Source organism: Eptatretus burgeri, chromosome 5 (assembly GCF_056783735.1).
Source record: "Eptatretus burgeri isolate ZD-2024b chromosome 5, Ebu_testis_v1, whole genome shotgun sequence".
NCBI lineage: Eukaryota > Metazoa > Chordata > Myxini > Myxiniformes > Myxinidae > Eptatretus > Eptatretus burgeri.
The window spans coordinates 53605590-53617638 of NC_140965.1; the positions used below are offsets into that span (position 1 = coordinate 53605590).

At 46.5% G+C, this 12049-nt stretch overlaps 1 protein-coding gene across 3 annotated transcripts in view; it reads left to right on the forward strand.

Moving 5' to 3' along the window:
• Positions 1–12049, forward strand: part of LOC147026445 (protein argonaute-2-like) — a 222418-nt gene that overhangs the window by 158934 nt on the left and 51435 nt on the right. For all 3 annotated transcript variants that reach the window (XM_085881866.1, XM_085881865.1, XM_085881864.1), the window contains exons 5-9: positions 731–867; positions 1129–1263; positions 9164–9251; positions 11355–11502; positions 11905–12024. In XM_085881866.1, coding sequence (XP_085737992.1) covers positions 731–867; positions 1129–1263; positions 9164–9251; positions 11355–11502; positions 11905–12024 — 628 coding nt within the window. The remainder of the gene's footprint in view (positions 1–730; positions 868–1128; positions 1264–9163; positions 9252–11354; positions 11503–11904; positions 12025–12049) is intronic.

A 12049-nucleotide genomic window follows, 5' to 3' on the forward strand; every position in this document is an offset into this window, starting at 1 on the left:
TTCGAAATAGTCACCGGGGTGGGGGGGGGGGAGCAGAGAGTGGTTACTGTTTTGACAATTAAAATATTTCACTCTAAAGGAAAAATAATAGCATAGTATGTAATGCATTTTTTTTTATCCTCACGCTTTTGAAGAAAAAAAGGGGGGGGAGAGATATTGTAATCGGCTCTATCTTCCTGTTCATCCATCATGGTATCTCCCAAACGGTTGTGCAGAAATTCAGCAAACTTGTTAGTAATGATCATCACATGGCAAGAAGGTACGAGAGCCCCTCCGGGGTAGGTTCAAAATGTTAAATACCAAAAAAATGCAATTACGGGCACATTTTAAAACATTTAAATTAAATTTTGTATCGGTGATAAACATTTGGGAACGCATGAAATTTGTAACGTGATTTTGGATTTCACCCAGGGGTGGGGGGGACGACTTAATCAAAACGGATTTAAAAAAAAAAACTCAAAATTTGATATTGGGTCCTGGTGGAATGTTTTGTTTTACCATCTTTAAATTTTGATCAAGCAGCAAGTGAGGGGATTTGCAATGGCATGCCATTGACTTCACTCTAGTTTATTTTAGAAATGGTATGTACCACATGCTCTCCCCCACACCCCACCCCCAACATTCGAGAATACCTTGCTTCATATAAAATGTCCATTTGTTTTCTTACCCAAGGTAGGAGAATGACCCTTACATACTAATGTTGTTTATTCCTTGCCATGTTTTGGTACAGGTACACCCCTGTGGGACGTTCATTCTTTACCCCACCTGAAGGCTATAGCCAACCGCTTGGTGGAGGACGAGAAGTCTGGTTTGGCTTCCACCAGTCAGTTCGTCCATGTATGTGGAACATGATGCTGAACATTGATGGTACGTTCTGTCTCTCGCATTACAAGCTTCCTAGAACCTCTTACCACCCTCCCCCTTTTAGCATGTATTTTTTTTTCCCACCTGGTACAGCATTATTGTGGCTTTTAGTTGATATGTATTGCCCATGGATTTTTGCTCGTCATATAATATCCAATTTAGCAGACGTACTCTGCAGGGATTTACACATCCAGATGTGAAAAGTGTCTGATCATTTTAATTTTACTCTTGCCGGACAACATCGTCTTGTCTTGTCTTGTCTAGTGTCGGCTACGGCATTTTACAAGGCACAGGCAGTGATCGAGTTCATGTGCGAAGTTCTGGACTTGCGGAGTGTCGAGGAGCAATCGAGACCTCTCAGTGACTCTCAGAGAGTCAAGTTTACGAAGGAGATCAAAGGTCTTTTGCTGTTATCTTCTTGCCCTCTCTCCATATCTTAAACTTTTACCATTATTCAATAACCTTTGTGTTTTCTTTCCTTTATGTGATATTGCGAGTATTCTTTTGAGGTGAACAGAAGTCAGAGGTTATTGTTTGTCTTTGAAGCTCATTTTCTTCCCATGTCAGACTCATGCAATATTTGCTGTTTGTTTAGGATACCACGTTTTTGGAGTTGTAATTAATTTACCAAAATTTAAAGGTGATGTCAAAAAACAATGTAGGTCAGAAAGTGGAAGCACATGCAATGCACAAGGTCATGCAGAATTGTTGAAGCCTTGTAAATTTATTTTATTGCTGTAAATTTTTAAAAATCTGTTGTACAAATACTCCAAGGGTAGAGATTTAAAACGATGTTCATGTATTGTCCCACATCTTAGGTTAACATTTATTTAGTTGTGATGATTATAGACTTCAAATGCTCTCCCTCAGAAAGTATTACATCCCTCCACTTAAAAAGTAGTGATGCATCCCTCCACTCAAATGGCCTCCCTCAAAAATAATCCATCCCTCCACTTGCATCTCAACACCTCTCCTCCAACGCCCTTCCTGCTTTCTCCCAATGGCTTTTCATATTCCCCCTCCTCCTGCTTCCGCCTTGCCCTACCCTCTCAGCTTCTCCTTCACCCTGCTCCCTCTCAGCTTCTCCTTCACCCTGCTCCCTCTCAGCTTCCCCCTTCACCCTGCTCCCTCTCAGCTTCCCCTTCACCTTGCCCCCTCTCAGCTTCTCCTTCACCCTGCTCCCTCTCAGCTTCCCCTTCACCCTGCCCCCTCTCAGCTTCTCCTTCACCCTGCCCCCGCTCAGCTTCACCTTCACCCTGCCCCCTCTCAGCTTCCCCTTCACCCTGCCCCCTCTCAGCTTCTCCTTCACCCTGCTCCCTCTCAGCTTCCCCTTCACCCTGCCCCCTCTCAGCTTCTCCTTCACCCTGCTCCCTCTGAGCTTCCCCTTCACCCTGCTCCCTCTCAGTTTCTCCTTCACCCTGCCCCCTCTCAGCTTCACCTTCACCCTGCCCCCTCTCAGCTTCTCCTTCACCCTGCCCCCTCTCAGCTTCCCCTTCACCCTGCCCCCTCTCAGCTTCCCCTTCACCCTGCTCCCTCTCAGTTTCCCCTTCCTCCCGCTCCCTTTCAGCTTCCCCTTCACTCTGACCCCTCTCAGCTTCTCCTTCACCCTGCCCCCACTCAGCTTCCCCTTCACCCTGACCCCTCTCAGCTTCCCCTTCACCCTGCCCCCTCTCAGCTTCCCCTTCACCCTGCCCCCTCTCAGCTTCCCCTTCACCCTGCTCCCTCCCAGTTTCCCCTTCATCCTGCTCGCTTACAGCTTCCCCTTCACTCTGACCCCTCTCAGCTTCTCCTTCACCCTGCCCCTCTCAGCTTCCCCTTCACCCTGCTCCCTCTCAGTTTCCCCTTCATCCTGCTCCCTTTCAGCTTCCCCTTCACCCTGACCCCTCTCAGCTTCTCCTTCACCCTGCCCCGCTCAGCTTCCCCTTCACCCTGCCCCCTCTCAACTTCACCTTCACCCTGCCCCCTCTCAGCTTCACCTTCACCCTGCCCCCTCTCAGCTTCTCCTTCACCCTGCCCCCTCTCAGCTTCTCCTTCACCCTGCCCCCTCTCAGCTTCCCCTTCACCCTGCCCCCTCTCAGCTTCCCTTCACCCTGCTCCCTCTCAGTTTCCCCTTCATCCTGCTCCCTTTCAGCTTCCCCTTCACCCTGACCCCTCTCAGCTTCTCCTTCACCCTGCCCCCACTCAGCTTCCCCTTCACCCTGCCCCCTCTCAGCTTTCCATTCACCCTGCCCCCTCTGAGCTTCCCCTTCACCCTGCTCCCTCTCAGTTTCCCCTTCACCCTGCTCCCTTTCAGCTTCCCCTTCACCCTGACCCCTCTCAGCTTCTTCTTCACCCTGCCCCCTCTCAGCTTCCCCTTCTCCCTCCTCCCTCTCAGTTTCCCCTTCATCCTGTCCCCTTTCAGCTTCCCCTTCACCCTGCCCCCGCTCAGCTTCCCCTTCACCCTGCCCCCTCTGAGCTTCCCTTTCACCGTGCCCCCTCTGAGCTTCCCCTTCACCCTGCTCGCTGTCAGTTTCCCCTTCACCCTGCTCCCTTTCAGCTTCCCCTTCACCCTGACCCCTCTCAGGTTCCCCTTCACCCTGCCCCCTCTCAGCTTCCCCTTCACCCTGCTCCCTCTCAGTTTCCCCTTCCTCCTGCTCCCTTTCTGCTTCCCCTTCACCCTGCCCCCGCTCAGCTTCCCCTTCACCCTGCCCCCGCTCAGCTTCCCTTTCACCCTGCCCCCTCTGAACTTCCCCTTTACCCTGCTCCCTCTCAGTTTCCCCTTCACCCTGTTCCCTTTCAGCTTCCCCTTCACCTTGCCCCCTCTCAGCTTCCCTACCACCAGCTTTCCCACCCTCCCCAAACCCTCTCAGTTTCCACTCACCCACTCCTAGTTCCTCCACTGCTCTCCACATTCTTTCACCTGCCAACATTGCCTATTCCCCTGTCCTTTAACTGTGTTGACCTCAAACATCCGAGGCCACTGTTCCGATCTGACAGATCGCTCAATCCAGGCCTCTGCTGATAAACCGTACATCCGTTTAACAGAATCCTTCCTCCAGCAAGAAGTCCCTGACTCATTGATGTCTCTCCCTGGCTATTGTCTCCTCTGATTTGATAGGCCTGATCTGCACCCTGGCAGCTGAGTTGTACTTTACATCAATAACTAAATTTCTCGCTGCCTGGGTACTGCTCTTGCACCTCCAAAGCCCCAAGAGTATTTTGAGCTGTGACATCCCCTCTGCTCCCACCTCTTGCTTGTGTTTTCTACCGTACTCCTAACACTGACTCCACTACATCTGTCTCTCAACCAACATGGACCAACTTTTAACCACTCATCCCAACTCTCTCTTTCTCGTATATTGATTTCAATTGTCATCATGCAAATTGGCTGAGTGTTAGTTGGTACCTCTTTCAACAGCCATTGTACTGTGGCAAATAACCTCTGTGACTCAATGGGCCTGACGCAATCTGTGAACTTTCCGACCTGGATTTTCCCAATGGCAAATCCTCACTTCAGGACTTTGTGATGACAAATTTCCCTGAAAATGTCTCTCTTGCTCTTATTTTTTGCAATTAGTTCATCTGATCATATTGTTGCGGATTCGCGCCCGCCGGCGTGCGAACGGCCACGTAACTCGAATCGCGGCACGTCGCCCACCGGACGGACAATCCCGTCGTGACCCTCTCGGACTAACGCCGGGAACTAGTCACGGGTGGGCCTTTCGGCCTCACCACGATCGTGCCAATCGGCCCCCCGCGTGGGATAGGGTTGCTCGCCAAATTCGACCTACCTAAGTACCCACACGGAGGGTAGACCGGGCGATCGCACCTCGCCGCAGGTCGACTTCGGACACGGGCCACTTTAAGCGACCCGTTCCGTACTATCGGGATAACCGAGTGGTGTTATCGTCAACCTGGACGGTTCGATTAATTATCGGGCGTTTTAGCCCACGACCAACCCTTTACGTGAAGTAAGATGGAGATTCAATTAGAGAAAAGACGAAGCGAAACGGGAGAAACAGTTCAACATAGAGCACATTTATTTCGCGATGGCACACGGATAGCACACATATACAATTATACACCAAAAGCAAATGTAAAGAAGAAGAAACACACAATAATGCACAAAAAGCAAATGTAAAAGCAAAACACAATGCAGATCTACCACCGACTACCGAGCACACGGCAACACTTAAACAGTTTTACTTCACAGACGGCGCCGACAACACATATACTCAAAGCAAAAGAAAAAGGTACCACCCTCCACGATGAGGGGGGCAGACGGGCCTGGGGCCGAGACCGCGTCGAGCCTACCCGTCTGGTGATGAGCCGCAAAATGGCGGTGGCGCCCCGACTCCGCGGGCCTCGCTGGGACTGCCTGGTATGGGGTGGGAACGGGGCCCCCTTCTCGCACTATCTCAGCGCGGGGGGAAACAGGAGGGGGTTGTTGATGCTCGGGGGGATGAGGATATCTCGCTGGTTCGGGTCCCGCGACGAGCGTCTCCACCGCGACCTCGGTCGCGTTATCGGCCTCCCCTCTCCGCAGCTCCCCGACTCTGACACGAGCGCCCTCTCGACTGCCTTCGCCGCCGCCGCAACCTCTCCAACTCTCCCACTCTCCACAGCTCCGTCCAACTGCTTTCTCCGACTCTTCTCTTGACTGGCTCTTCCCAACTCAACTCCTCCCAACTCAACTCTCCTTGACTGACTCCTACTTGACTCCGACTCTTCCCAACTCAACTTCTTTCCAACTCAACTGCTTTCCAACTCAACTGCCTTTTTGGCGAGCGAACGCGGCCCTTTATAGCCCCCGGGGCCTCGCTCCTTCACCTTCGACCCTTTACCTCTGGCTGGCTCCCCATTGGACAGAGGAAAAGTGGGCGTGAATGCTTTTTGATCCATGAATCTGCATATAGCGATATTACTCCGACGCACCTGGAGGCGGGGCCAAATCGCCCCATGTTCGCTGATAAGACGGAACAGAAGTGGGCGTGAGTCGTTTTTGATCCGATTTCTTCGGAAAGGCTGGTGTTTCTGCACCCGCTGCTCGGTGCGCGCCCTGCACGAGTCCAGGATCGGCGCCCACAAGCGGCGCGGGAATGGCGGTGATGCGATGGTTGCGAGAGCGAGATGTGACGGCAAGGGTCGTGGCTGTTGTTGTGAAGCGGCGTTGCGGTTGGTGGTTGTTGTGTGATGGCTGTTGAGACGTGGTTGGTGGTGGTTGTGATGGTAGTAATGGCGGCTGGTCCAAAATAAAGATAGTAAAAGAAAAACGGCTATCTAGAGGGGTCGCAGCCCGAATGAATGACATTTATTCCCTCTAAACAACGGGTTTGGGCCTAACTACACATATACTTACCGAGATATCTCACCTAAGGGACCTGAATGGTGGTTTGCGAATTTCGTCAACCACAACAATATGTTTGTGAGAGTCAACATCTCTCTGGCTATTCTCATAGAGCTGCCTCTATGCCGGAGAGCCTGGCAGTTCACTCGAGCAGATTGTAAGGGATTGCCAGCAGCCATCTTTTTTCAGGACTGGTCTGCTAATTCTACAGAAACCTGCTTTCTCTTATGTACAAATCCTTCCCGTCTACTCTTCAGTTATCCTTCCCTACTTCCCACCAATGGTACACTGAATCCTGCAGTGAGGCATTTGCCTTGAAACAACTTGCTCTTTCTGGAAGGTATATCTGGCCCGGGGGCAACATCAGATCACTCTACGTAACCTGCAACAATTGTGTGCACACTCAGGGAGAGCCAGAAAACAACATCTTGTCAACCTTGATTGAACTTTCAAACTTGCCCTTCCTCCAAAACCTTGTGGAATCTTTTTAAGTCTGTCTCCAGAGTATGCTCCTTCTCCCTCTCTTCCCTCACTTCAAATATGTTACCACAGTTTACTCTGCTCGTGATAAGGCTGAATGCCTCGATTCTGTTTGCTTCCAAATCAGTACCAACTCTACCCAATCGTAGCCATATTGAATTTATAGAAAAAAGTTGGACAACTTCTCCGAAACTGTTCAACAAAAACAATTGAAACTTGGCATGTGTCATAAACTCCCCATGGGGTATGTAGGATGATAACAATGACATCATCAGTCAAGTGATATTTCAGCCATAATTGAAATGAAAAATCTGAAACTTCACATCTCTGACCGACGACCTGATGTGAGTTAAAAATTAAATGACTTCATTGGTCACGTGGTCTGGTGGCCAGATTGGATTGAAAATAAAAAGGTTTAAAAAATCTTATTCTCCTGAACCGCTTAACAGATCAATGTGAAACTTCCGACACATGATCAACTAGCCATGGGGAATATAGTTTTAAAAAAATTTCATATTCACTTCATTGATGCAATTTAGCCTTCATGTGTCGAAAGTGGTTGTTAGATATCCTAATAATCAATCACTAATCAATAAAATTATGGATAATGGCAATGTACTGTATGCGATGTAATAGGGTGTGTGGATGATATGGTAATGTGGGCCATAATAGTAGCATGTTAAGTTAACGATAGTATTTTTGTTCAGGATGAGCATATGAGGTGAGAACATGCTCTCTACCGAGTGCCTTTCTCGTTGTTTCATGTATTTGTTTGTTGATTTGCTTATTTGCTTGTTTTATGTATGCTCCAATAACTATTGAACCAAATCCAGCCAAATTTTGCATGTTGCTTATGGGTACCCCAAGTATGGTTTCTGTGAGGCTAGAATATCTGGGTGAGGGGGTTCAGGGTGGGGGGAAGACCCAATTCTCTCTTTGTAAATGTATATCTTATAGCACCACCTGGTGGTATCTCATATTACAAACTATCATCTTCTTGCATAAATAAAGTTTAAAAACTTGATCATATGAATTATGGTGATGTTGAAATCTGAGAGAATAATTAAAAATTTTCAACATGTTTCATTTCACTCATTTTAAGTGGAGATTTAAACCAAATCATCCAGCACTGAGGTTCGCAAGGAAGCAGAAGTGATTTTTGTTTGCGCCACATACAAGCAGCAAGGATGGTTGACGAAGGTGATGCGAGCTGACTTTCAAGCAGATGAAAGATTAGCTCAGGCAAATGATAGGGCGAATAGTGTGGTGTTTTGGTGTAAAGGAGATTGTATGATGGATTGATTTTGGAAGGAATGAAGAGAGGGTGAATGAAGCAGAGTAGGAAGGAGGCAAATGGCGGGTTGATGTGCTATGGCGGTGTGGAGCTTGATTAAAGCTTGTCTGAAATTCACAACAGTTTTCTGTTGTGGAATCGAGCAGAATGTTTGTGAAGTACTACAGCCTGTATTTTGCCGAAATCCATCAGCATATCCTAGTCCTTGATAAAGTAGACAGTCTTGCTCTCACTTATTTGCCAATTGCTGTGAAAGTGCTTGGGCATAACCGAAGCTTGGATGGATGAACCCTTATGAGTATTATTTTCGAAGATTCCCTGGTCGTGCAAAGTGCAGGTTGCGTTGGCATGGAGACCTACCGTGGCTCCTATAATCACCGCTTCACAGACATTCTCATTCACCTCTGCTGTTGCGACGGTGTTGGACCTATCACATGCTCTGGTGTCTTGTATTGCTCCTTCACTTTCAAATGTATTCTCAAAACGATTAATATATAATTTGCAGACTGAGGTTCATTACCTCCACTACCAAAGGTGGACGGAGGTTATGTTTTAACCACTGTCTGTCTGTTTGTGAACAAGATATCTCAAAAGGTTGTGGACGGATTCGGACGAAATTTGGTGGAGAGCTTGGGTATGTGACATGGACGAAATTATTTGATTTTGGCGACAATTTGGATCCGAGAATTTTTAAAGTAATTTTTCACCATTGAGAGATGGGGCCAAAAATCACATACAGCAGGGTATCTCAAAAAGTTGTGGACTGATTCGGACGAAACTTGGTGGATGAGTTGGTTAGGTGACAAAAACATGCCAATTAAATTTTAGTTCGGGTACAAATCCAGATCCGGCCTATCGGTGGGATACAAAATGTAAACGAGTCAGCCTGGCGGAGGTATGCGCTCGACCGAGTGCCCTTCTAGTTCATACTGAGTTGAAATTTGAATGCTGTTTGACAAAGTTGACAAATACTGGCTTGATACACAACATCATGCGTTTCCTTTGCAGTCCAACGATCCATGTGATCACAATCTTAAATCTTAATATGAAATGAAATAATGACTGGCAGGTTTTTTGCTTCAAAATTGTGGTATTAAAACATTTACCTTATGCTTCAATGTTTAGGGGTCACCTTTGACTCTTATTACAGATTTGTTCTTCATTAACAAACCAACAATTCTACGTCTTCCCCATTTCAGGATTGAAGGTGGAGATCACACACTGTGGGCAAATGAAAAGAAAGTATCGCGTGTGTAATGTGACGCGTAGACCAGCAGCCCAGCAAACGTAAGTGCTCTCCGACTAGGGAATGTGTGTACATCTTATTTTTCCAAATGGTCTGATGTGAAAAGGGTATGTTGGCGGTTTTCTGTGAAAATTGTGGAGGTTGGGGTGTTAAACTAGTGGAGAGCCCATACTTCTGAAATGCTGAACAGTTTACGTATTGTATCCCACTAATTGGCCGGATCTACATCCGGATCTTAACTAAACTCCAATCGGATTGGTCGTGTCTCCAAGACAACTCATCCGCCAAGTTTTGTCATCTGTCCACAATTCTTGAGATATCATGTTGTATATCATTTTTCGTCCCACCTCTCAATGGTGAAGAATCACTTTTTAAAAATTCTCATATCCAGATCAAGATCTTCACCCAAATCAAATAAATTTGTCCTTGTCACACACCCAACCTGTTCACCAAATTTCGTCCAAATCTGTCTATAACTTTTTGAGATATCCTGTTCACAGGTAGACAATCAAACAGACATGGGTTCACCTTCAGCGGCGGGGGTAACTCTTCTTGGGGGTTTGGGGAAAGCATGAATGTAAAGGGGCTGTCACACCTTGACGTTTTAGTCAGCGTATGGCAAGGTATCAAAATGTATGTAAAACGCTGGCGTACGCTTAATTATTGATGTTTTTTTAAGTTTTGGGCGTATAATAACGTGTTGGACGTATGCATAACGTATTAGTAACGTACACAGAACGTTTCAATCACATATAGATAACTTATACCAACGAATGCTGATCGTGTTGTCGGCGTTCACAACCTATGCCCAACGATAGTCTAACATGCATAGCGCGCGGCAGCGTATCGCCGATATTCATAGGCTGCGGCTCGACGATTCAAATCATAACCGCACTGCACGTCGAAGTGTGAAGCCGCTGTCACACCTTGACGTTTTAGCAAGCGTATGCCGATGTATGAAAAATTTACCGAACCAAGCTGGCACACGTCGAATACATTATGGGTAAGTTTTGTATACGTTAAGAGCACGCTGGCATACGTCGTAGTATGCTGGCATACGTCGTCATACGCCGAGTACGTCGAGAAATTTTCAGCATGTTGAAAATTTCTCGACGTACTCGACATATGACACACGTTCCGCATACGCTGGCATAAGTTGTGGGCACGTTACGCGATCGTTGACACACGTCGACACACGTTACTTGTACGTTACTCATAAGTCAAAACACGTCGAGATAATGGTTAGCTCAGTGTTCCAGACTCCCTGTTTTTTTTTTTCTTTTTTTTCTTCGGTATGACGGTGATGTTGACACTTCGATTTCTAGTGCGGTTATGATTTAAATCATTGAGCGGCAGCCTATTAATTATGTTATAAAAAAAAACCAGGGAGTCTGGAACACTGACACTAACCATTACCTTGACGTGTTTCGACTTATGAGTAACTTACAAGTAACGTGTGTCGACGTGTGTCAATGATCGCGTAACGTGCCTACAACTTATGGCCAGCGTTATGCGGAACGTGTGAGTCACACGCTGGCATACGTCGAAAAATTTCAAGCATGGAAAATTTGTCTAACAGCTCGGCATACTACGACGTATGCCAGCGTGCTCTTAACGTATACAAACTTACCCATAACGTATTCGACGTGTGCCAGCGTTTTAGCCAATTTTTTCATGCGTCAGGCATATGCTGGCTCAATCGTCAAGGTGTGACAGGGCCTTAATCAAAGCTATGTCAACAGTGATGTACCATTTAACCTCAGCGCATTTTATTTCGGTGATGTATGGGTGTTGAGGTAATTGGTTGCTATATGTTTTGATTCATCTCAAGAATCTATTGAACTCCAAACTGAAATTGTGTACTGAATTCACTTTCAATACAATCGACATCAACATTTTTAACTTACGAGCTGAAATATTTCAAAAGAAACCTTTATTTGTTCATCTGATTTCTTTGCTCCTCATCAAATGATGCTGTTTTTTTCATTGTCACTGCAAACCTTTTGGTACTCCTTGATAATAAATTTGGAACCTGGAAAAATAACTCTTGGAGCATTTATTTAGCAGCTTTAGTTTTAATGATTTGTTAAAAAAAAACAAAGATAAACTATAAATTCTAACTATGTCTCTGCATTCCTTTAAAGATTTCCCCTCCAGCTCGATAGTGGACAGACTGTGGAGTGCACAGTGGCTCAGTACTTCCGGGACAAGTACAAGCTGCACCTGAAATACGCGCATCTGCCCTGCTTACAGGTTGGCCAAGAGGAGAAGCACACGTATCTTCCTCTTGAGGTAAATCAGTGTGTGTACCGCAGCTTTTGTATTGTTCGTTCTACCTGTTAGATCCAAGTAACAATGGAGTTTTAGTTCTTGAGCTCATTTCTCATTGCCAAAAACACCTCAGTTTAATTCTTATATATTTTAAATAGGTTTATCAGCTGACATAGGTAGGCTCACCACTGTGGGAAGCAAAGTAAAGCTGATGTTAACCGGGCGGCGTTAACCCTTTGGCGGAAGAGTGGAGTAATGTTGTTGATACTTTCTTTTTATTTCAATCGTTTCCAGCAGTCGAACTTTAATTATTTCTTAGATTGTGTCCTTTGGGATATAGCGCGATGCTCTATTTGTACCGACGTGTGGTAGATGACTTGTAGACCTTGAAAATGCAGTAATATTTTTATTATCTCGTTACAGGTATGTAACATCGTTGCTGGACAGCGTTGCATAAAAAAACTCACGGACAACCAAACATCCACCATGATTAAAGCGACAGCGCGTTCGGCACCTGACAGGCAGGAAGAGATCAGCCGCCTGGTAAGCTTCCTTCTCAACTACAGGT